General features: G+C 43.6%; 1 protein-coding gene across 1 annotated transcript; it reads left to right on the forward strand.

The window, feature by feature from the left end:
• The first annotated feature begins 66 nt into the window (after positions 1–66).
• Positions 67–26,207, forward strand: LOC133660509 (ras-interacting protein RIP3-like). Its single transcript, XM_062064046.1, has 9 exons — positions 67–141; positions 2,632–2,674; positions 17,336–17,510; positions 25,232–25,354; positions 25,442–25,462; positions 25,570–25,590; positions 25,925–25,945; positions 26,080–26,086; positions 26,152–26,207. Exons 3-9 carry the CDS (start codon positions 17,397–17,399, stop codon positions 26,205–26,207), a joined length of 363 nt encoding a protein of 120 aa, XP_061920030.1. The 5' UTR covers positions 67–141; positions 2,632–2,674; positions 17,336–17,396.
• The last annotated feature ends 1,156 nt before the right edge of the window (positions 26,208–27,363 follow it).

Consider the following 27,363-nt stretch of genomic DNA (forward strand, 5'->3'; position numbering starts at 1 on the left):
CCTAATGCAAGTAGAACATGTTTGATGTCCTTCATGCAAATATGACATCACATGACATGCATAAGCTATAAAGAAGGGAGTTGTCCTTCACTCCGTGGAACATAACTACAGTAATTAAATTGTAAAGAGAGAAGGACAAAGGTATGTAATTACTATGTCTGAGATACGTATATGGAAATATGATGTTAATATGTGTTGTTATTTCCTACGTCATAAGCATTAATGTCTGGTGCAAATACAGTAAGTGTTTCTTTGGTTCAATGTTAGCGCTGCAAAGATCCTGTAATAGATGTGCTGTGAAATAAGACCAAGACAAGCTACTGGACTCAATTTGATAGTGTCCTCTACTGTCTTCACAACCTTTTCACGTGCAGGCGGACACAAGTCCTAAAGAAGTCAACAATAAGACAAGTCCTAAAAAAAGTTGACTAAGAAAAAAATCCTAAATAAGTCAACAGTCCTAAAGAAGTTGATTGTAAGACAAAAGTCCAAAATAAATCAACAAAAAGACAAAAGTCCTAAAGAAGTTGATTGTAAGACAAAAGTCCAAAATAAATCAACAAAAAGACAAAAGTCCTAAAGAAGTTAACTGTAAGACAAAAGTCCAAAAGAAGTTGACTAAGACAAAAATCCTAAATAAGTAGACTGTTGGACAAAAAGTTGACTGTAACCAATCTACTCTTGTCAAAGGACCAAAAGTTGACTGTAACCAATCTACTCTTGTCAAAGGACCAAAAGTTGACTAACCAATCTACTCTTGTCAAAGGACAAAAAGTTGACTGTAACCAATCTACTCTTGTCAAAGGACCAAAAGTTGACTAACCAATCTACTCTTGTCAAAGGACAAAAAGTTGACTGTAACCAATCTACTCTTGTCAAAGGACAAAAAGTTGACTGTAACCAATCTACTCTTGTCAAAGGACAAGAAGTTGACTGTAACCAATCTACTCTTGTCAAAGGACAAAAAGTTGACTGTAACCAATCTACTCTTGTCAAAGGACAAAAAGTTGACTAACCAATCTACTCTTGTCAAAGGACAAAAAGTTGACTGTAACCAATCTACTCTTGTCAAAGGACAAAAAGTTGACTGTAACCAATCTACTCTTGTCAAAGGACAAAAAGTTGACTGTAACCAATCTACTCTTGTCAAAGGACAAAAAGTTGACTAACCAATCTACTCTTGTCAAAGGACAAAAAGTTGACTGTAACCAATCTACTCTTGTCAAAGGACAAAAAGTTGACTAACCAATCTACTCTTGTCAAAGGACAAAAAGTTGACTGTAACCAATCTACTCTTGTCAAAGGACAAAAAGTTGACTGTAACCAATCTACTCTTGTCAAAGGACAAAAAGTTGACTGTAACCAATCTACTCTTGTCAAAGGACCAAAAGTTGACTGTAACCAATCTACTCTTGTCAAAGGACAAAAAGTTGACTGTAACCAATCTACTCTTGTCAAAGGACCAAAAGTTGACTAACCAATCTACTCTTGTCAAAGGACAAAAAGTTGACTGTAACCAATCTACTCTTGTCAAAGGACAAAAAGTTGACTGTAACCAATCTACTCTTGTCAAAGGACAAAAAGTTGACTGTAACCAATCTACTCTTGTCAAAGGACAAAAAGTTGACTGTAACCAATCTACTCTTGTCAAAGGACAAAAAGTTGACTGTAACCAATCTACTCTTGTCAAAAACCAATCTACTCTTGTCAAAGGACAAGAAGTTGACTGTAACCAATCTACTCTTGTCAAAGGACAAAAAGTTGACTGTAACCAATCTACTCTTGTCAAAGGACAAAAAGTTGACTGTAACCAATCTACTCTTGTCAAAGGACAAAAAGTTGACTGTAACCAATCTACTCTTGTCAAAGGACAAAAAGTTGACTGTAACCAATCTACTCTTGTCAAAGGACAAAAAGTTGACTGTAACCAATCTACTCTTGTCAAAGGACAAGAAGTTGACTGTAACCAATCTACTCTTGTCAAAGGACAAAAAGTTGACTGTAACCAATCTACTCTTGTCAAAGGACAAGAAGTTGACTGTAACCAATCTAGTCTTGTCAAAGGACAAGAAGTTGACTGTAACCAATCTAGTCTTGTCAAAAGCGTTTTTCAATCCACAGAGCACACATACAGTATATGTCCTGGTTGAGGTTGATACATCTCTAGTTTAGTAATCTGTTAGCAACATGTTGTACCAATGTGGTTACCAATGATGTAATATTGTGTATTCATGTGCATCTTTCACCACTCTAATAGCAATGATGGAGATGTACTTTACGTCCTAATGCAAGTAAGACATATTTGATGTCCTTCATGCAAATATGACATCACATGACATGCATAAGCTATAAAGAAGGGAGTTGTCCTTCACTCCGTGGAACATAACTACAGTAATTAAATTGTAAAGAGAAGGACAAAGGTATGTAATTACTGGATCTGAGATTTGTATATTTAAATATGATGTTAATATGTGTTATTTCCTACGCATTAATGTCTGTAAATACAGTAACTGTTTCTTCGGTTCAATGTTATCAACCTATCCTGCAAAGATCCTTAATAGATGTGCTGTGAAATAACACCAAGACAAGCTACTGAACTTAATTTGATAGTGTTCTCTACTGTCTTCACAGCCATTTTAAGTGCAGGCGGACAAAAGTCCTAAAGAAGTTGAAGGTAAGACTAAAGTCCTAAAAAAGTTGACGGTAAGACTTCCCAAAAGAGTTGACGGTAAGACAAAAGTCCTAGAGAAGTCAACAATAAGACAAAAGTCCTAAATAAGTTGACTGTAAGACAAATGTTTTAAAATAAGTCGACTGTAAGAAAAAAGTCCTAAAGAAGTTGATTGTTGGACAAAAAGTTGACTGTTAAACAAAAGTCCTAAAGCAATTGACTAAGACAAAAGTCCTGAAGAAAACGGTAAGATAAAAGCCCTCAAGAAGTTGACAGTAAGAAAAAAAGCCCTAAAAAAGTTGACGATAAGACAAAAGTCCTAAAAAAGTTGACTGTAAGACAACAATCTCAAAGAAGTAGACAGTAAGACAAACGTCCTAAAGAAGTAGACAGTAAGACAAACGTCCTAAAGAAGTAGACAGTAAGACAAACGTCCTAAAGAAGTTGACAGTAAGACAAAAGTCCTGAAGAAGTAGACAGTAAGACAAACGTCCTAAAGAAGTACACAGTAAGACAAAAGTCCTGAAGAAGTTGACTGTAAGACAAAAGTCCTAAAGAAGTAGACAGTAAGACAAACGTCCTAAAGAAGTAGACAGTAAGACAAAAGTCCTGAAGAAGTTGACTGTAAGACAAAAGTCTTAAAAAAGTCGACTGTAAGACACAATTCCTAAAGAAGTCGACTGTAAGACAAAAGTCTTAAAGAAGTCGACTAAAAAAGTCGACTGTAAGACAAAGTCCTAAAGAAATCGACTGTAAGACAAAGTCCTAAAGAAGTCAACTAAGACAAAATCTTAAAAGAAATAGACTGTAAGACAAAGTCCTAAAGAAGACGACTGTAAGACAAAAGTCTTGTCCTAAAGAAGTCGACGAAGACAAAATCTTAAAGAAGTAGACTGTAAGACAAAAGTCATAAAGACGTTGACTGTAAGACAAAAGTCATAAAGACGTTGACTGTAAGACAAAAGTCCTAAAGAAGTAGACTGTAAGACAAAAGTCATAAAGAAGTAGACTGTAAGACAAAAGTCATAAAGACGTTGACTGTAAGACAAAAGTCTTAAAGAAGTAGACTGTAAGACAAAAGTCATAAAGACGTTGACTGGAAGACAAAAGTCTTAAAGAAGTCGACTGGAAGACAAAAGTCTTAAAGAAGTAGACTGTAAGACAAAAGTCATAAAGACGTTGACTGGAAGACAAAAGTCTTAAAGAAGTCGACTGGAAGACAAAAGTCTTAAAGACGTTGACTGTAAGACAAAAGTCTTAAAGAAGTCGACTGGAAGACAAAAGTCTTAAAGACGTTGACTGTAAGACAAAAGTCTTAAAGAAGTCGACTGGAAGACAAAAGTCCTAAAGAAGTCGACTGGAAGACAAAAGTCTTAAAGACGTTGACTGTAAGACAAAAGTCTTAAAGAAGTCGACTGGAAGACAAAAGTCTTAAAGAAGTCGACTGGAAGACAAAAGTCTTAAAGAAGTCGACTGTAAGACAAAAGTCTTAAAGACGTTGACTGTAAGACAAAAGTCCTAAAGAAGTCGACTGTAAGACAAAAGTCCTAAAGAAGTCGACTGTAAGACAAAAGTCCTAAAGAAGTCGACTGGAAGACAAAAGTCTTAAAGAAGTTGCGCCTTTCTGTCGACAGCCGATCGGTTTCTTTTCTCTGCTTTTAGGGTTAGGGCTATATAGAATATCGGATAACTTTGTGGTTCCTGGTCCTGAATTTGCAATGTTTTTAAAACTCCAGACGACGCATGTGTGACCAATTTTGCACAAAAACAACAATAGAGGCATGCTTGGTTAAAAGAGTTTGCATAAATGTTTCACTTAGTTTTGACACACAAGATGGCCGACATTGTGGGCCAGTGCTGACGTCAGCGGAAACCTACATCTACAATGTGTGTGTGCGTATCTGAGTCGTGCCTCCATTTAACCAACCACCACGCAATAGAAAGTAGCAGTAGAGTGGAAAAACAAGTTGCCTTCACATTGAAGCTATCATCATACGTATCTGATTCATGACACCGAAAGACTCCCAAAGTTTGCGAGTGGTAAGAGCAAAATAGTATCAATCTCACGAAGATTCCCGTGCCGTTTTGAGAGATAATGAGCTCGCCAGGCACGTGGTCGCATGATGCAGATCAGGGGTCACCAACCTTTTTGAAAGCAAGGGCTACTTCTTGGGTAGTGATTAATGCGAAGGGCTACCAGTTTGATACACACTTCAATAAATTGCCAGAAGTAGCCAATTTGCTCAATTTACCTTTAACTCTGTTATTATTAATAATTAATGATATTTATCTTTGTGGAAACACTGATCATCTTAATGATTTCTCACAATAAATATATATAGAAACAGATAAATATCAATATGCAACACTTTATTTTTATATTTTCTCTAAGTGCACATTTTTCAAATTGAACATTTTCAAATGATGACTTCTAAGACAGTCTTGTGAAATCACAAGATCCCATTTTAACTAGCTAGCCACTAACATTTTTTAACAAATCATGAATTACTTTGCACCATGTTTGTACAAATAATAACTCATTAAAAATACAAAATTCAACTCTCAAATGTTTAAATAAATCATGTCACACTTTGAATTGGACACCAAATCTGTTATCTGTTTCTTTGTCAGTTAGTGGGAAGCCTGGCATTGCATAGTATATGTGTATGTATGTATGTATGTAGGTATGTAGGTATGTATGTATGTATGTATGTATGTATGTAGGTAGGTAGGCAGGTAGGCAGGTAGGCAGGTAGGTAGGTAGGTAGGTAGGTAGGTATGTATGTATGTATGTATGTATGTATGTATGTATGTATGTATGTAGTATGTGTTTAAAAATCCTAAAATCATTTTTAAGGTTGTATTTTTTCTCTAAAATTGTCTTTCTGAAAGTTATAAGAAGCAAAGTAAAAACATTAATGAATTTATTTAAACAAGTGAAGACCAAGTCTTTAAAATATTTTCTTGGATTTTCAAATTCTATTTGAGTTTTGTCTCTCTTAGAATTAAAAATGTCGAGCAAAGCGAGACCAGCTTGCTAGTAAATCCATCCATCCATCTTCTTCCGCTTATCCGAGGTCGGGTCGCGGGGGCAGCAGCCTAAGCAGGGAAACCCAGACTTCCCTCTCCCCAGCCACTTCGTCCAGCTCTTCCCGGGGGATCCCGAGGCGTTCCCAGGCCAGCCGGGAGACATAGTCTTCCCAACGTGTCCTGGGTCTTCCCCTTGGCCTCCTACCGGTCGGACGTGCCCTAAACACCTCCTTAGGGAGGCGTTCGGATGGCATCCTGACCAGATGCCCGAACCACCTCAACTGGCTCCTCTCGATGTGGAGGATCAGCAGCTTTACTTTGAGCTCCCCCCGAATGGCAGAGCTTCTCACCCTATCTCTAAGGGAGAGCCCCGCCACCCGGCGGATTAAACTCATTTCGGCCGCCTGTACCCGTGATCTTGTCCTTTCGGCCATAACCCAAAGCTCATGACCATAGGTGAGGATGGGAACGTAGATCGACCGGTAAATTGATAGCTTTGCCTTCCAGCTCAGCTCCTTCTTCACCACAACAGATCGATACAGCGTCCGCATTACTGAAGACGCCGCACCGATCGGCCTGTCGATCTCACGATCCACTCTTCCCTCACTCGTGAACAAGACTCCTAGGTACTTGAACTCCTCTACTTGGGGCAGGGTCTCCTCCGGAGATGGCACTCCACCCTTTTCCGGGTGAGAACCATGGACTCTGACTTGGAAGTGCTGATTCTCATCCCAGTCGCTTCACACTCAGCTGCGAACCGATCCAGTGAGAGCTGAAGATCTTGGCCAGATGAAGCCATCAGGACCACATCATCTGCAAAAAGCAGAGACCTAATCCTGCAGCCACCAAACCAGATCCCCTCAACGCCTTGACTGCGCCAAGAAATTCTGTCCATAAAAGTTATGAACAGAATGGGTGACAAAGGGCAGCCTTGGCGGAGTCCAACCCTCACTGGAAACGTGTCCGACTTACTGCCGGCAATGCGGATCAAACTCTGGCACTGATCATACAGGGAGCGGACCGCCACAATCAGACGGTCCGATACCCCATACTCTCTGAGCACTCTCCACAGGACTTCCCGAGGGACACGGTCGAATGCCTTCTCCAAGTCCACAAAACACATGTAGACTGGTTGGGCAAACTCCCGTGCACCCTCAAGGACCCTGCCGAGAGTATAGAGCTGGTCCACAGTTCCACGACCAGGACGAAAACCACACTGTTCTTCCTGAATCCGAGGTTCGACTATCCGGCGTAGCCTCTTCTCCAGCACACCCGAATAGACTTACCGGGAAGGCTGAGGAGTGTGATCCCACGATAATTAGAACACACCCTCCGGTTCCCCTTCTTAAAGAGAGGAACCACCACCCCGGTCTGCCAATCCAGAGGTACCGCCCCCGATGTCCATGCGATGCTGCAGAGTCTTGTCAACCAAGACAGCCCCACAGCATCCAGAGCCTTAAGGAACTCCGGGCGGATGTCATCCACCCCCGGGGCCTTGCCACAGAGGAGCTTTTTAACTACCTCAGCAACCTCAGCCCCAGAAATAGGAGAGCCCACCACAGATTCCCCAGGCACTGCTTCCTCATAGGAAGACGTGTTGGTGGGATTGAGGAGGTCTTCGAAGTATTCCCTCCACCGATCCACAACATCCGCTGTCGAGGTCAGCAGAACACCATCCTCACCATACACGGTGTTGATAGTGCACTGCTTCCCCTTCCTGAGGCGGCGGATGGTGGTCCAGAATCGCTTCGAAGCCGTCCGGAAGTCGTTTTCCATGGCTTCCCGGAACTCCTCCCATATCAGAGTTTTTGCCTCCGTGACCGCTGAAGCCGCACACCGCTTGGCCTGTCGGTACCTGTCCGCTGCCTCAGGAGTCCTATGAGCCAAAAGAACCCGATAGGACTCCTTCTTCAGCTTGACAGCATCCCTCACCGCCGGTGTCCACCAACGGGTTCTAGGATTACCGCCACGACAGGCACCAACTACCTTGCGGCCACAGCTCCAATCAGCCGCCTCGACAATAGAGGCGCGGAACATGGTCCATTCGGACTCAATGTCCAGCACCTCCCTCATGACATGTTCAAAGTTCTTCCGGAGGTGGGAATTGAAACTCTCTCTGACAGGAGACTCTGCCAGACGTTCCCAGCAAACCCTCACAATGCGTTTGGGCCTGCCAGGTCTGTCCGGCATCCTCCCCCCACCATCGCAGCCAACTCACCACCAGGTGGTGATCGGTAGAAAGCTCCGCCCCTCTCTTCACCCGAGTGTCCAAAACATGAGGCCGCAAATCCGACGACACAACTACAAAGTCGATCATGGAACTGCGGCCTAGGGTGTCCTGGTGCCAAGTGCACATATGGACACCCTTATGTTTGAACATGGTGTTTGTTATGGACATTCTGTGACGGGCACAAAAGTCCAATAACAAAACACCACTCGGGTTCAGGTCCGGGCGGCCATTCTTCCCAATCACGCCTCTCCAGGTTTCACTGTCGTTGCCAACATGAGTGTTGAAGTCCCCCAGTAGAACAAGGGAATCACCCGGGGGAGCACTCTCAAGTACTTCCTCGAGCGAATCCAAAAAGGGTGGATACTCTGAGCTGCGGTTTGGCGCGCAAGCGCAAACCACAGTCAGGACCCGTCCCCCCACCCGAAGGCGGAGGGAAGCTACCCTCTCGTCCACCGGGTTGAACTCCAACATGCAGGCTCTGAGCCGGGGGGCAACAAGAATTGCCACCCCAGCCCGTCGCCTCTCACTGCCGGCAACGCCAGAGTGGAAGAGAGTCCAGCCCCTCTCGAGAGAACTGGTTCCAGAGCCCTTGCTGTGCGTCGAAGTGAGTCCGACTATGTCTAGCCGGAACTTCTCCACCTCGCGCACTAGCTCAGGCTCCTTCCACCCCAGCGAGGTGACGTTCCACGTCCCAAGAGCTAGCTTCTGTAGCCGAGGATCGGACCGCCAAGTGCCCTGCCTTCGGCCGCCGCCCAGCTCACTTCGCACCCGACCTCTGTGACCCCTGCTATGGGTGGTGAGCCCATTGGAGGGGGGACCCACGTTGCCTCTTCGGGCTGTGCCCGGCCGGGCCCCATGGAGACAGGCCCGGCCATCAGGCACTCTCCATCGTGCCCGACCTACGGGCCTGGCTCCAGGGGGGGGGCACCGGTGACCCGCGTCCGGGCGAGGGAAATCTGGGTTCCTTGTTTTTATCTTTCATTGAGGTCTTCGAGCTGCTCTTTGTCTGATCCCTCACCTAGGACCAGTTTGCCTTGGGAGACCCTACCAGGGGGCATAAAGCCCCCGGACAACATAGCTCCTAGGATCATTGGGACACGCAAACTCCTCTACCACGGTAAGGTGGTAGCTCAGAGAGGAGTAGTAAATAAATAAAATTTAAAAAATAGAGGCAGCTCACTGATAAGTGCTGCTATTTGAGCTATTTTTAGAACAGGCCAGCGGGCTACTCATCTGGTCCTTACGGGCTACCTGGTGCCCGCGGGCACCGCATTGGTGACCCCTGATGTAGAGGAACCGCTGATCCCTTCCCCACCAACAACAATGCAAATCATGGCAGACTTTGTGGGAGAAAATAACTACTTTGGGACAAATGATGGTTCAGAAACTTCCATTGATGATCTTGAATATGAGGAAGGTGGGCTACAAGTTTTAGGAGCTCTGCTGAACAGTTGCAGTTTTAGTCAAACACTAAGCATCTTGTAGCAGTATTGCTAAGTGCTAAACAAGAATTACAAACTACAACAATAATAAAACCATAGCTTACTGTACAATGTCGATGACGACTGATAGGATGTCCATATCTTCCTGTTTAGATGAAGAATTATTTTTAATCCACAGAAAGTGTTAAAAAAAAAGTTGCTAATGAGTCAGACACTGTCTTCTGTTGTAGTGGGGTTGTCTCCATCTCCGGGTATGATGAAGAACTTCTAGATTTATATTATCCAGATGAGAGGCATGATTTATAATCTAGATGAACTTTGACAAGATGCCATGATGCGGGAGAGGAACGGCAGCAAAGAAGACAGTGTTGCATAATTCTTCTTCTTCTATAGTTTTACAGCAGTTTGCATCTATATATGTTGCATTACTGCCATCCTCAGTTTCATTTTATAATTACATTAACCTCTCTCTTTGCAGTGCAGCATAAACTGTAGTTAGCTCTCGGTTTTCAATGCTAAAAATACTTTGTCTGCATTAGTGCTTACATTAACAATATCGCTAATATTTGGTTAATATTCACGTCACGAGATGTAAGCAAAGTATTGTTGGCGGGTTTTGGATGGTTATTAGAGACTTTTGTGGGCAAAATAGAGAGCACCTATAGACTCCATTGTTATCTGTCTTTTTATTTATTTATTTACACATTAGAATGCATAAAAAAACAAAAAATATGTGTTTATGTCTTACATAGTGATTGTCAATGATAAACAGCACACCTCTTTCTAATTTTTGCATATTTCCAGTATGTTAATATGGACAGTGTGCAGAAGCGTTACTACAGTGGCATCAATCTCTGAAAATAGCCGCAGATATTTGGAGGGGAATATTCCAAAATGGCTGACTGCATTTGTGGGATTTTGCGATGTTTAAACGATATTTTTACATACTTTGTGAAATGTAAACACAATTGGATATGGGTTAATGGATACAATGAAACACAACGAAACATTAGGTCAACTTGTTTTTCCACTCTACTGCTACTTTAAACCAATCAGAAACAACCTACAGCTGAAGTGTGTGTTCATACACTCACCACTAGACGACTTAAAACACACCTAAGCGGTTGTAAAGCACACTCAGATTGATATACAGACACATAAATTATTGCACACACACGTAAATTGGCCTACACGAGCACAAATAATTTTGCTACAATAATACTTCCATAGTTAGCATATTAACTAATGCTAGCGTCATTGTATTACAATAGCACCTACAAAAATGCATGAAACACTCCTACAGACATCCCACATAGGACGGTTTAGTAAGTAAGAATTGTTTGTTATATTGTAAAAGTTACAAATGTTGCTTGGAGTGAGGAAAACGGCTCTCCGCAGAATTCAAAGTGAAGGAAAAAAGTAACGGCTTATAGTCTGCAATTTACGTTATGTTTGTTTTGTATGTAGTGTACTATATTACGTTGTCATTCAAATAAATAGGAAGCAAAATTGTCACCATGGAAACAGTGACATCGTGCACAGCTGTAAAATATTTTGACAGGAAGTGATGTAAGATTTGTGCCCGCGTGGACCTATCATGTCTACAAGTACTGATCATGTTGTGACTTCTCTTACATTTTTATGATTATTAGACAAAATAGTTCATGTCTACAAATAATGATCATGTTGTGACTTTTCCTACATTTTTATGATTATTAGACAAAATAGTTCATGTCTACAAGGACTGATCATGTTCAATCAATCAATCGATGTTTATTTATATAGCCCTAAATCACAAGTGTCTCAAAGGGCTGTACAAGCCACAACGACATCCTCGGTACAGAGCCCACATACGTGCAAGGAAAACTCACCCCAGTGGGACGTCAATGTGAATGACTATGAGAAACCTTGGAGAGGACCGCATATGTGGGTAACCCCCCCCCCCCCCCCCCCCCCTCTGGGGGAGACCGAAAGCAATGGATGTGGAGTGGGTCTGACATAATATTGTGAAAGTCCAACATATCAGTGAAAGTCCAGTCCATGGTGGGGCCAGCAGGAACCATCCCGAGCGGAGACGGGTCAGCAGCGTAGAGATGTCCCCATCCGATGCACAGGCTAGCGGTCCACCCCGGGTTGGGAGCAGAGTAGAAAAGAAAAGAAAAGAAACGGCAGATCAACTGGTCTAAAAAGGGAGTCTATTTAAAGGCTAGAGTATACAAATGAGTTTTAAGATTTGAGACTTAAATGCTTCTACTGAGGTGGCATCTCTAACTTTTACCGGGAGGGCATTCCATAGTATTGGAGCCCGAATAGAAAACGCTCTATAGCCCGCAGACTTTTTTTGGCTCTGGGAATCACTAATAAGCCGGAGTTCTTTGAACGCAGATTTCTTGCCGGGACATATGGTACAATACAATCAGCAAGATAGGCAGGAGCTTGACCGTGTAGTATTTTATACGTAAGTAGTAAAACCTTAAAGTCGCATCTTAGGTGCACAGGAAGCCAGTGCAAGTGAGCCAGTATAGGTGTAATATGATCAAACTTTCTTGTTTTTGTCAAAAGTCTAGCAGCCGCATTTTGTACCATCTGTAATCTTTTAATGCTAGACATAGGGAGGCCCGAAAATAAAACGTTACAGTAATCGAGACGAGATGTAACGAACGCATGGATAATGATCTCAGCGTCACTAGTGGACAAAATGGAACGAATTTTAGCGATATTACGGAGATGAAAGGAGGCCGTTTTAGTAACACTCTTAATGTGTGACTCAAACGAGAGAGTTGGGTGGAAGATAATACCCAGATTCTTTACCGAGTCGCCTTGTTTAATTGTTTGGTTGTCAAATGTTAAGGTGGTATTATTAAATAGATGTCGGTGTTGAGCAGGACCGATAATCAGCATTTCCGTTTTCTTAGCGTTGAGTTGCAAAAAGTTAGCGGACATCCATTGTTTAATTTCATTAAGACACGCCTCCAGCTGACTACAATCCGGCGTGTTGGTCAGCTTTAGGGGCATGTAGAGTTGGGTGTCATCAGCATAACAGTGAAAGCTAACACCGTATTTGCGTATGATGTCACCTAGCGGCAGCATGTAAATACTAAAGAGTGCAGGGCCAAGAAGCGAACCCTGGGGAACTCTGCACGTTACCTTAACATAGTCCGAGGTCACATTGTTATGGGAGACACACTGCATCCTGTCAGTAAGATAAGAGTTAAACCAAGACAAGGCTAAGTCTGTCATCCCAATACGCGTTTTGATACGCTCTAATAAAATATTATGATCAACAGTATCGAAAGCGGCGCTAAGATCAAGAAGCAGAAACATAGATGACGCATCAGAATCCATCGTTAGCAATAGATCATTAGTCATTTTTGCGAGGGCTGTCTCCGTAGAGTGATTTGCCCTGAAACCGGATTGAAAAGGTTCACAGAGATTGTTAGACGCTAAGTGTTCATTTAGCTGCTGTGCGACAATTTTTTCGAGGATTTTCGAGATAAACGGAAGGTGGGACACCGGCCGGTAGTTTACCATGAGGTCAGAATCGAGGTTAGGTCTTTTGAGTAGAGGATGAATAACCGCTTTTTTTAATGCTAGCGGAACAGTGCCGGAGGAAAGTGATAAGTTTATAATATTTAACACTGATGGACCTAATAATACAAAAAGCTCCTTGATAAGTTTCCCAGGAATTGGGTCAAGTAAACATGTTGTTTGTTTTGTCCCATTTACACATTTTAACAATTCCTCTAATGTTATTTCATCAACGAGAGAGAAACTATTTTGGAGGGCAGTGTCCGTCGTATATACAGTCGTATTTGTGTTAATAGAACCCAGTTGTAGCTGAGATGCATTGTCTTTAATCTCTTTTCTAATGACTTCAATTTTCTTATTAAAGAAATTCATAAAGTCATCTGCCGAGTGGGTGGAGCTACTAGGAGGAGTCCCTTTTTTGGTTAGCGATGCTACTGTACTAAACAGAAATTTAGGATCATTTTTGTTGAGGTGGATAAGATTTGAGTAATATTTAGCTTTAGCTGAGGTAAGCATGCGTTTATAAGTTATTAAACTATCACTCCATGCTTGATGGAAAACCTCAAGTTTAGTCGCACGCCATTTGCGTTCCAGCTTTCTACATGATCATTTCTGGGCTTTAGTTTCTTCTGTAAACCATGGGGTACGCCTTTTAGGGGCCCTTTTTAGCTTTAGCGGTGCTACACTATCAATGGTGTCGCGCAGGGCGTCGTTAAAGTTGTTAGTGAGGTTATCAATAGAGCCCACATAATTTGGGAATGGTGCCATTACCGAAGGCAGTAGGTCAGTAAGAGTCGTCGTTGTGGCAGCATTAATGTTGCGGCTGCTATAGTAGTTATTATTATTATTATTAGTTTGTTGACAATGAGTCAGAACTTCGAATTTTATAAGGTAATGATCGGACATTACTTTAGTGTACGGGAGTATCGTAACTTTAGAGGTGGTGACACCCCTGACAAGCACTAGATCTATCGTATTACCGTTGCGATGCGTGGGTTCATTTATTATTTGTGTAAGACCACAGCTATCAATTATAGTCTGGAGCGCCACGCATGGAGGGTCCGATGGGGTATTCATATGAATATTAAAGTCCTCCATTATGATTATATTGTCGGCGTGCGTCACTAGATCAGCAACAAACTCTGAGAATTCACTGATGAAGTCCGAATAGGGCCCATGGGGGGGCGGTAGATAACAGCCAGGTGGAGAGGCAGCGGTGTGACAAACCTCATAGTGAGCACCTCAAACGAGTTATATTTATTATTTAGGTTAGGTGTAAAATTATAGTTTTCATTGTATATTAGTGCGACACCCCCTCCCCTTTTAAGAGGACGGGCAACATGTGCATTCGTATAGTTAGGAAGAGATGCCTCATTCAGCGCAAAAAAATCGTCTGGTTTGAGCCAGGTCTCGGCGAGACCAACGACGTCAAGTTTCTTGTCTCTAATGACCTCATTAACTAATAACGTTTTGGAAGATAATGATCTTATGTTTAAAAAGCCCATATTATAGGTAGTGGGCTGTTTTGAGGATTGTTTGTTGAAATTATCCGAAGTAGCAATATTAATAATGTTGCGTTTATTATGCGTAGTGCACTTTAAATAGTTTCGACCATATCTAGGAATTGATACGACGGGAATTTTCAGATTGTTTGCTTGATGCTGCGATAAACTGAACGCATCATAGTTAGCCACCTCAGTACAATGTATGTCTGCCTCTGACACGGTCACAAAAGAAAAAACATTATGTGAGTTGTGTTTTATTCTAAGAGAATTGCTATGTGTGCAGGGATTATCCAGCCTGGCGCCGGCTAGTTCTAGTTTAAATGACTTATTACCCGGACACTCCACGCTTCTTTGGTGATTAGCTTTTCCCTTTGTTGTTAGCCCCGCTCGGCATCCCCGCTTCTGCTTCCGCTCGCACCGCTTACGTCGCCTCCATTGGCGGTCCCCGCTAGCACTTGACTCCGCTGCTACAAAGGCCGCTCGATGTAGCCCGCAAAGTATTCCCATGCTAGCGAGGAGGTCCACCGTACATGCATCTTTCAGTCTATAACGACCCGATCCATCCACATCCAGAATTGTCTGTCGGTCATATGTGATCACAGAGTGTTCACGCTTTGAGCCAGCCATGAAATTGACAGAAATTACGGGTGTTTTTTGCCAAATCGCTCTACACTCCCAAGAGCGTCTTCAAGCTGCTGCATTTCAATGCGCCGCCATTTTGTCATGTTGTGACTTCTTACATTTTTGTGATTATTAGACAAAATAGTTCATGTCTACAAGTACTGATCATGTTGTGACTTCTTACATTTTTATGATTATTAGACAAAATAGTTCATGTCTACAAGTACTGATCATGTTGTGACTAATCTTACATTTTTATGATTATTAGACAAAATAGTTCATGTCTACAAGTACTGATCATGTTGTGACTTCTTACATTTTTATGATTATTAGACAAAATAGTTCATGTCTACAAGTACTGATCATGTTGTGACTTCTTACATTTTTATGATTATTAGACAAAATAGTTCATGTCTACAAGTACTGATCATGTTGTGACTTCTCTTACATTTTTATGATTATTAGACAAAATAGTAAATCATGTTCCATGTTCAACTGCAGTGCTTCTCAAACTTTTTTCACCAAGCACCACCTCAGAAAACACTTGACTCTCCAAATACAACCAAAAGGACCAACATTTAAATACAGTAGCATAGTAGGATTAAGTATTGATTAAAAACAGGGCAGATTTTTTTTATTTAACACGTTTATTTAATATGTTTTGCCAACTCTAAAATGACACACAGTTTGAACAGTAACACTGTGTCTGGATATAGGGAAATCAATGGTAAATGGGTGATACTTGTATAGCGCTTTTCTAGCTTCAAGGTACTCAAAGCGCTTTGACACTATTTCCCACATTCACCCATTCACACACACATTCACACACTGATGGCGGGAGCTGCCAGGCAAGGCCCTAACCACCACCCATCAGGTGCAAGGGTGAAGTGTATTGCTCAAGGACCCAAGGGATTGACTAGGATGGCAGAATCCAGGGATTGAACTAGGAAACCTCAGGTTTCTGGCAGAGGGGCCTATCCCCCATTTGTATGTCTTTGGAGGTGGGAGGGGCCTATCCCCATTTGTATGTCTTTGGAGGTGGGAGGGGCCTATCCCCCATTTGTATGTCTTTGGAGGTGGGAGGGGCCTATCCCCCATTTGTATGTCTTTGGAGGTGGAAGGGGCCCATACTTGCCAACGCTCCCGTTTTTAGCGGGAGAATCCCGATATTCAGCGCCTCTCCCGACAACCTCCCGGCAGAGATTTTCTCCCGACAAACTCCCGTTATTCAGCCGGAGCTGAAGGCCACGCCCCCTCCAGCTCAATGCGGACCTGAGTGGGGACAGCCTGTTCTCACGTCCGCTTTCCCACAATATAAACAGCTTGCCTGCCCAATGACGTCATAACATCTAGGGCTTTTAGAGAGTAGAGTGCACAACTGCGCACACAACAAGGACACCACAACAATCAATCAAATGAAGCAGAAGAACGAGGAAATTACAGATATGACGACGCCGTCGACGAGCAAGATGAAGAAATACGCTTGCAAGTTCCAAAACGAATGGAAACAATAATTTCAGTTAATCCAGGACAGTTTGAAGGGGAAGGTGTATGTTGCCTGTACATTTTGTAGTACAGACTTCTCCATTGAACACGGTGGCCGAAATGATATACTCATCATGAACGGAGAAGTTAAACAGGACAATACTGCCATCTAATGGACAGCCACCGGAACACTGAAATTCAAGTATTTTTTTTTTCCATGTAAATAAAATAAATAAATATATATATATATATATATATATATATATATATATATATATATATATATATATATATATATATATATATATATATATAGCTAGAATTCATTTTATATAAAATACTCGAGTTGGTGAATTCTAGCTTTAAACAACCACGCCCTCAACCACGCCCCCCGCCGCCAAACAACCCCTCCCCCGGACCAACCCCCACCCCCCACCCCCCACCTCCAGATATTGGAGGTCTCAAGGTTGGCAAGTATGAAGGGGCCTATCCCCCATGGAAGTGGGAGGAAGTCGCAGTACCCGGAGGGAACCCACGCAGTCTAGGGGAGAAATGCAAACTCCACCCAGAAAGAACCCGAGCCCGTTAATCGAACCCAGGACCTTCGTATTGTGATGCACACGCACTAACAACTGCATCACAATGCTGCCCTGCTGCTGTGTTAAATATATATCCATATATATGTTTGTATGTACATATATACATATTTATGTAGCAAGCTACTTTTGCCGTGTAGCTTGCTACAATTCTCTGGGGATAGCTTCCCCTGTAGCTTAGCTACATTTAATTGAGAGTAACTAGAAGCTTAGCTTACATTTTCCAGGTAGCTTGCCCATCACTTCGAGCCGACACGAGTTTGCTGAGCGTCTGAGGACAAGCGGAAGATGACGGTGGAGATGATGAAGGTGGAGATGATGAAGGTGGAGATGTGGAAGGTGCACTTCATGCTGCAGCTGGCGCTGGATGACAACATGGCGATTTCAACACCTCCAAATGTGGTAATGAAATGTACAATGCATTTTACCATAAAACATCTGGTGTGTCATGAATACAATACTTACAGTATAAACACTTTTCTCTCGTTTTTATATTTCTGAGACCATGGGACATGTAAAATAGGCAAGGCAGATGTATTTATAGAGCACAATTCTTACATAAGGCAATTCAAAGTACTATACAGAAAATTATAATTACAAAATTACTTCGATTGTCGACAATAGCACACCTGCACTGTTAGCCATTGACCCGGTTAACTTCAACGTATGCGTATGTGGTGTGCATAGAATATATATATATATATATATATATATATATATATATATATATATATATATATATATATATATATATATATATATATATATATATATATATATATATATAGTCTTAATTAGATTATCCAAAAAAAAAATAGTGCTCGATACCGTGGTAGAGCGTAATATGTGTGTGTGGGAAAAAATCACAAGACTATTTCATCTCTACAGGCCTGTTTCATGAGGGTTTCCTCAATCATCAGGAGATTTTTTTCTCCTGATGATTGAGGAAACCCTCATGAAACAGGCCTGTAGAGATTAAATAGTCTTGTGATTTTTTTCCCACACACACACACACACACACACACACACACACACACACACACACACACACACATATATATATATATATATATATATATATATATATATATATATATATATATATATATATATATATATATATATATATATATATATATATACATAGGGGTGTAGGGGGGTGGGTAGAGATAGCACCCTTGTTGATTGGCAGCTGCTCCCTACTCGTAGGGAGGCCACGCTTCACCGGTTCTCATCCATCCCCTAAATCTCTCACGTGCTGGCTCCAAGCGCCACACCCCGGTACACTGCCTCAGCTGGCAGACCAAACCACGTGAGGGGGTGGTGTGTACACTGCACCACTAGGCGGAGGAGCTGCACCAGTCAGCCAACGGCTAGGGCGGAGGAAGACCACATAGGACTCAACGGCCAAGTGTAAAGGAGTAAACCTTACAAATCCGGAGTGGAGCCCCGAAGGCGGATAGGTGCTCGCAAGACAACACCCTTCCGGCAACTCCTGCAGCAAAGCTGGTGCCAAACGTCATGCTCCGCATTCCTTTGGATCCCGTCAGCCAAGCCAAGAGGGGGATTCTGACGACTGGGCAACCCAAAGTCCCCATACCTTATGCCCAGGCTTGCGCCATGGAGGTCACAAAAACTGGAGAGGTCACTCCAGCCTCGCTCGCAAGAGTGAGGACACAACACGGAAGCTGGCAGTTTACGGGTTATAAGTCCCATCTGATTGGCGTAAGTATGGGGCGCCACGGGTCAGCTTCGACGGTGGGAGGGATCATAGTGTCCCAGTGGACGACTACTGCCCGCCTCAAACCGGGCAGCCCCCGGTCAGTAGGGTGTCGGCCCGCCAACGTTTGCCTGCTTCAGTGGGTGCCTGGAGCTTAGTGTACTGTAAAGGCACGATGAGCAGACGGTAAATCTTTGCACCAAACAATAAGAAAATTAAAAAGAAGACTCCAGCTCTTCTATTTGGTAGCTGGAACGTGCGCACTATGCGCACAGGCATCTCAGATGACCTCAGAGTGGTGGAAGACACCAGAAAGACAGCCATCATTGACAGAGAGCTCACCAGACTCAACGTCAGCATAGCTGCCCTCCAAGAAACCCGGCTCCCTTCCAGCGGCTCCCTCAGAGAGGAGAACTACACCTTCTTCTGGAAGGGCAGAGAACCCGAAGAGCCCCGCCAGCATGGTGTTGGCTTTGCCATCAAAAACACCCTCCTGGCTGCAGTGGAGCCTCCCTCAGGTGGCACCGAGCGCCTTTTGTCCATCCGCCTCGCCACTGCTGCTGGTCATGTCAACATCCTCAGTGTGTACGCTCCCACTCTCACCTCATCGGAAGACACAAAAGACCAGTTCTATGGGCAGCTTGATGAACTGATAAAGGGCCTCCCAAAAGATGAGCCCTTATTCCTCCTTGGCGACTTCAATGCCAGAGTAGGTGCAGATCACAAGTCATGGCCCTCCTGCCTTGGACGTCATGGCACAGGGAAGGTAAATGAGAATGGTCAAAGGCTGCTGGAACTGTGCTCCTACCATGACCTCTGCATTACAAACACCTTCTTCGAGTGTAAACCATCACACAGAGTGTCGTGGAGGCATCCGCGGTCCCAACGCTGGCACCAACTCGACCTTGCCATCACCAGGCGCTCTGCCTTAAACAATGTCCTCATCACCAGAAGCTACCATAGTGCAGACTGTGACACTGACCATGCCCTTGTGTGCAGCAAAGTGCGTCTCCAGCCACGCAAGCTACATCACTCCAAACCAAAAGGCCGCCCCCGGATCAACACAGTACACATGTCAGATCCCCTTAAGGTGGACGCATATGTAACCAACCTGGATGAAGCCCTACAGGACCTGCCAGATCATGACGCCACAGGAAAGTGGAATGCCATGAGGGACAAAATTTACAACACGGCCATGTCCTCGTTTGGCAAGAAAGAACATCCCTGCCAGGATTGGTTCAAAGCCCACCTTCCAAGGATGAAACCAGAAATAGAGGCTAAACGTGCAGCCTTCTTAGCACACAAGGAATGCCCAAATGAACAGACACTCACAGCACTCAGAAGGGCTCGGAACACCACCCAGCGTGTTGCTAGACAGTGTGCCAATGAATATTGGCAACAACTGTGTAAGGAGATACAGAGCTGTGCCGAGTCCGGAAACACACGCGGCATGTACAACGGCATCAAAAAGGCCCTTGGCCCTGCAGTAAAAGGAATTGCCCCCCTGAAATCTCTGTCAGGGGAGAAGATCACTAACCGGGAGGAACAGATGACCAGATGGGTGGAACACTACTCAGAACTGTACTCCCGTGAAACATCAGTTTCCAATGCTGCCCTTAGTGGTACGAAGGATCTGCCCATCATGGAGGAGCTAGATGAAGTGCCCACTATGGAAGAGCTCAGCAAAGCCATTGATGCCCTCCCAAACGACAAAGCACCAGGTAGCGATAACATCCCACCTGAAGCCATCAAGCACGGGAAACCTGCCCTGCTTCAGCCTCTGTATGAGTTGCTCTGCATGTGCTGGGAGGAAGGTGCAGTCCCACAAGACATGCGTGACGCCACCATTGTGACACTGTATAAAAACAAAGGTGACCGCAGTGACTGCAACAACTACAGAGGGATCTCCCTTCTCAGCATTGTCGGCAAAGTGTATGCACGCATCCTCCTCAACAGGCTGCAGAGACTCGCGGATCGTGTCTATCCAGAATCCCAATGTGGCTTCAGAGCAGGCAGGTCGACAACTGACATGATCTTTTCCCTTCGACAGCTCCAGGAAAAGAGTAGAGAGCAAGGCCAGCCACTCTACATGATGTTCATAGACCTCACCAAGGCCTTCGATCTGGTCAGCAGGGAAGGCCTATTCCAGCTCCTTGAGAAGATTGGCTGCCCCCCAAAGCTCGGCAGCATGGTGACCTCCTTCCATGTCAACATGAAGGGCACAGTCCTGTATGACGGATCATCCTCAGAACCATTCTGTATCAACAGTGGTGTCAAGCAGGGCTGTGTACTTGCACCAACCCTTTTCGGGATTTTCTTTTCCCTGCTCCTGTCTTACGCCTTCGACTCCTCCACTGATGGTGTATACCTGCACACCCGGTCTGATGGGAGATTGTTTAACCTGGCGCGACTGCGTTCTAAGACCAAGGTCAGGACAGTTCTCATCAGGGAGATGTTGTTTGCTGATGATGCAGCCCTCATGACTCACACAGAGGATGCCCTTCAGAGTTTGGCTGACCGCTTTGCCGATGCTTGTAAGCAGTTTGGGCTCACAATAAGCCTGAAGAAGACCAACATCAGTGCACAAGACATCAGTACTGCCCCCTCCATCACAGTTGATAACATCAGACTGGACACTGTGGACGAGTTCACCTACTTGGGATCAACAATCAGCAACAACCTCTCACTGGACATCGAACTGGACAGGCGTCTCGGAAAGGCAAATACCATCATGGCTAGACTGACCAAGAGAGTGTGGGAGAACGGAGCGCTGTCAGAACACACCAAGATCCGTGTATATCAGGCCTGCGTTCTCAGCACCCTTCTCTATGGAAGTGAATCCTGGACCACCTATATGAAGCAAGAACGTCGGCTCAACACCTTCCACATGCGGTGCCTCAGGCGCATCCTCAACATCAGCTGGCAGGACCACATCCCATACACCAACATCCTGCAGCGCGCCAAGATCCCCAGCATGTACTCCCTGCTGAGTCAACGCCGTCTCCGCTGGCTCGGCCATGTCCGACGGATGGAGGATGGAAGACTACCTAAGGACATCATGTATGGACAACTGACCATTGGCACCAGACGAGCTGGTCGCCCCCTACTACGCTTCAAGGACGTCTGCAAAAGAGACATGAAAGCATGCAACATCTCTCCTGACAGCTGGGAGGTACAGGCCATGGACAGAAATGCTTGGCGTCAGACTGTCCACAAGGGCAGTGCAGAAGCTGAGGTGGCAAGAGATCGGCTTGCAGCAGAGAAGAGGAGACGCAGGAAGTGCACTGCAGCAACCCCTCAAACCCAGGCCACCTTATTCATTTGCACAAACTGCAATAAAGACTGTCACTCACAGATCGGACTGCGCAGCCATAGCAGACGATGCCAAACAACATGACAAGACTCCAGACGCGCATCAGTATGGTCTCTCGAGACTGAGCTGCCGATGATGATGATGATATACAGTTAGCCATTGACCCTGTTAACTTCAACGTATGCGTATGCGGTGTGCATAGAATATATATATATATATATATATATATAGCACGCCTGCACAGTTAGCCATTGACCCTGTTAACTTCAAAGTATGCGTATGTAGTGTGCATAGAATATATATATATATATATATAATATATATATATATATATATATAGCACGCCTGCACAGTTAGCCATTGACCCGGTTAACTTCAATGCATGTGTATGTGGTGTGCATAAAAAAAATAAATATATATATATATGCACTGTTAGCCATTGACCTGGTTAAAGTCCTACTGAAAGCCACTACTAGCGACCACGCAGTCTGATAGTTTATATATCAATGATGACATCTTAACATTGCAACACATGCCAATACGGCCGGGTTAACTTATAAAATGCAATTTTAAATTTCCCGCGAAATATCCGGCTGAAAACGTCTCGGTATGATGACGTTTGCGCGTGACGTCACGGGTTGAAGCAGACATTTTGGAATAGCACGGTGGCCAGCTTAAGTCGTCTGTTTTCACCACATAATTCCACAGTATTCTGGACATCTGTGTTGGTGAATCTTTTGCAATTTGTTTAATGGACAATGAAGACAGCAAAGAAGAAAGCTGTAGGTGGGATCGGTGTATTAGCGGCTGGCTGCAGCAACACAATCAGGAGGACTTTTAGTTGGATAGCAGATGCGCTATCCGACGCTAGCCGCCGACCGCACCGATCGCTAGCCGCCGACCGCACCGATGATCGGGTGAAGTCCTTCGTCACGCCGTCGATCGCTGGAACGCAGGTGAGCACGGTGTTGATGAGCAGATGAGGGCTGGCTGGCGTAGGTGGAGAGCTAATGTTTTTAGCATAGCTCTGTCGAGGTCCCGTAGCTAAGTTAGCTTCAATGGCGTCGTTAGAAACAGCATTTCTAGGCTTCGCCAGGCTGGACAGCATTAACCGTGTGGTTACAGGTCCAGGGTTTGGTTCGGTGTCTCCTGATAGTAGAAGTAACAGTAGTATTGTTAATCTTCGGTCTATCCTTCCAGTCAGGGGCTTATTGCTTCTGTTTCTATCCGCAGTTAAGCACGATGCTATCACGTTAGCTCCGAAGCTAAAGTGCTTCACCGATGTATTGTCGTGGAGATAAAAGTCACTGTGAATGTCCATTTCACGTTCTGGACTCTCATTTTCAAGAGGATATAGTATCCCAGATGGTTGAAAATACCAATCCGTGATCCACAATAGAAAAAGGAGAGAGTGTGGAATCCAATGAGCCAGCTTGTACCTAAGTTACGGTCAGAGCAAATAAAGATACATCCTGCACTGCACTCTAGTCCTTCACTCTCACGTTCGTCAGAGCAAATAAAGATACATCCTGCACTGCACTCTAGTCCTTCACTCTCACGTTCCTCATCCACAAATCTTTCATCCTCGCTCAAATTAATGGGGTAAAAATCGCTCTCGCTGCTGGTGTAAACAATGTGCAGATGTGAGGAGCCTTTCAACCTGTGACGTCACGCTACTTTCAACCTGTGACGTCACGCTACTTTCAACCTGTGACGTCACGCTACTTTCAACCTGTGACGTCACGCTACTTTCAACCTGTGACGTCACGCTACTTTCAACCTGTGACGTCACGCTACTTTCAACCTGTGACGTCACGCTACTTTCAACCTGTGACGTCACGCTACTTCTGGTAAAGGCAAGGCTTTTTTTTATCAGCGACCAAAAGTTGCGAACTTTATCGTCGATTTTCTCTACTAAATCCTTTCAGCAAAAATATGGCAATATCGCGAAATGATCAAGTATGACACATAGAATGGATCTGCTATCCCCGTTTAAATAAGAAAATGTCATTTCAGTAGGCCTTTAACTTCAATGTATGCGTGTGTGGTGTGCATAGAATATTATAGGTGCCATTCAGACAGCCTTTCCCACCCATAGTCACATTTCCACCCATAGTCACATTAATCAAAAAACAAAACAGAAAGGTATTATATGTGCTACAAAAGCACACAGTTTGCCCAGTGGGTTATGTAGACATTATAAACCGCACACAATTGATTATTACACTCATTTGAATGGGTTAAAAGGCATGACGGGCCAACACTCGTGAAACACTGCGACAAGTTTGACACATTTTAGGTGCCTTATATCTGATAAAACTACAAAACCTTAAGAGGTTGTCAGGAAAGAAAACAATGTAGTAATGGTTCAAATACCACTAACAGTCAATGTTTTATTGTTTATACTTCATATTGTAGTACAAACAGATAGTGATGGGGTGTCACTGTTCACTCTGTTAACTAAAGCTTGTAATTATTGCCGTTGTCACTTCATGGTCGGTACCTATAGACACGATTGGTCCACACGTGCACAAACTCCTAGTCACTTCCTGGACTTGCAATTATTATTATATACAAGTAGTAGATAAAAACAGTGAGTATTACTGCCACATTTTCAAGGACTTTCACTCTTCTGTCATTGCAATGAATGACGCCCCCGTGACGCCCATTGCGTTATTTAAGATGTTGATTTTTTTAAACAAAACACTTAGCCGAACAAAAAGTAGACTTTTAATCATCAGTAAATTAATGTAAACAAAGTAAAAATATATTTATTTGTCCTTTACATCCATATGTATAAATGTTTTTATCTTACCATGTATTTTTTTGTTTGAACTATTTCACACAATATTCCCTTTTTCAGCAAGTTTTTTTTGTTGTTGTCCCTCACAAGCCTGCATTGTGTTTGCATGACTGATGGCGCGTGGCGTTGACTTCACAGACGGAGCAATATTTAACGTCCTTACAAATAATAGTGATGACCTTCACAAAAAGTCTGCTGATCTTAAATCCAATGTTTTATTTGAGTTTGAATCAAATACATTGATTGCCTCATCATTTTGAAGTATTTAAATGGCTTGTGTTGAACAGGACATTCAGCAGGTCTTGGACCAGTTACAGCCGCAACAACGAAACATGATCAAGGCTAAATTGAATGCAGATGAACAGAAGAAGCAAGAGCACAAACAGGAGCTCGCAGTACTCAAGCAACAGGTATGACAACTCAACAGCAGCTCCTTGAGTGGGCTGATAATTAACATTTATTTCTGTATATTACTTAACCGGAAACAACAACCACAGCTCGAAGAAGCCGAGCAAAAGGTATGGTAACTCAACAGCAGCTGCTTGAGTGCGCTGATTATGAACTATTTCATTTGTAACCTGTATTTCTGTGTTGTACTTCAACCGGAAATAACACCCAACAACAGCTGGAAGAAGCCCAGCAACAGGTATGAGATCTCAACATCAGCTGCTTGAGTGGGCTGATTATTCACTGTTTCATTTCTAACAATTATTTCTGTATCCTACTTCAACCGGAAATGATAATTCACTGTTTCATTTGTAACAATTATTTCTGTATCCTACTTCAACCGGAAATGATAATTCACTGTTTCATTTGTAACAATTATTTCTGTATCCTACTTCAACCGGAAATGATAATTCACTGTTTCATTTGTAACAATTATTTCTGTATCCTACTTCAACCGGAAATGATAATTAACTGTTTCATTTGTAACAATTATTTCTGTATCCTACTTTAACCGGAAATTACACCAACAACAGCTCGGAGAAGCCCAGCAACAGGTGTGAGAACTCAACAGCAGCTGCTTGTGTGTGGTGGAAAATAACTTTCATTTGAAACTTTTATTTTCTGTATCTTCAACTGGAAACACCACCAACGACTTGAACTCCAAACACAACTTGGAAAACGCGGACAGCAACCCCGTGAGCATTTATTTTCATATACTACAACCGAGAGAAGCATTTTGTGATAACTTTGTTCTCCACAGCTCAAGTTCCAGGAAAGGGCGAGGATGAAGATGGCGGGGAAGATACCAGCCAGTAAGCTAATGGTGGGACGCCGGCCAAGAAGGCAAAGAGGAACTCCAAATAAGGTAGTAGCAGGATTACCACACATATTCACCATATTCTGATTGTACTCTTTATTAAAGGTCCGGTACCATGGGCTCAGTGCTGCGGACAGACAAGCAAAAGTTTCAGTTTGTCACACAGTTCTTGAATAAAAAATACATTAAAAATGTTTGGTTGCTTTTTATGAATTCTATGCTTTCATGGGGCAGCACGGAGAAACAAGACTTAGAACTGATGCCTCACAATAACAAGGTACTGGGTTCGATCCCCAGTTTCGGGTTCTCCCTGTGACTGAGTAGGTTCCGCCTTTGAAGGCCTTTACTGATTTTTATCCATTATAATTCGGGGTGAAGGACGGGACCGAAGCCTGGCTAATGCCTGCTTGTCCTTCTCTATACGGGTTCTAATACCCCGAGAAGTAGCTGAAGGACAAGGGTTAGCGTTGGGGTTGGGGGAGGGGGCTCCACTCGGAGGTAATGTTCAAAATTAGTCCCTCTACTTGCTGGAAGTCACTAAAAAAGCTGTAAATTTGTCAACAGGTGCGTGTTCCTTTAAGAAGGCTGACCTGCCGTGGAGCCCCCCGGATAGAAATGTCAGGTTAGTCCCTTTGGGTAAAAGCAGGGAGTAATCTTGAAAAGCAGGGAGTAATCTTGAAAAGCAGGGAGTAATCTTGACTCTAAAAGTTTAAGGTTGGTGGGATTTTTTTCTAAGTGTCAAAAAGTCTGGGATTTTTTCCAAATGTCACCATTTTAGGGTCCTAGCACTCTGTGGAGAAAATGTGGTGGTGTGCTAGTTCCGCGACAACAAGCATTGAAATGAAAGCAAACATAAGTTGGTTGGCAACACTAAATGGTCCCTAGTGTGTGAATGTTGTCTGTGTCTGTGTTGGCCTGCGATGAGGTGGCGACTTGTCCAGGGTGTACCCCGTCTTCTGCCCGAATGCAGCTGAGAGAGGCTCCAGCACCCCCCGCGACCCCGAACAGGACAAGCGGTAGAAAATGGATGGATGGATGGAAACCTAAAAAAACGGGCCAAGTGGGATACCGGGGAATGAGAGCCCTCTTGCTGGGCATCTTTTCAAACAGTTTGGCGTATTTGTGTGAGGCAGAGGAGTCCAGCATTTGTTACCG

Source organism: Entelurus aequoreus, linkage group LG11 (assembly GCF_033978785.1).
Source record: "Entelurus aequoreus isolate RoL-2023_Sb linkage group LG11, RoL_Eaeq_v1.1, whole genome shotgun sequence".
Taxonomy (NCBI): Eukaryota; Metazoa; Chordata; class Actinopteri; order Syngnathiformes; family Syngnathidae; genus Entelurus; species Entelurus aequoreus.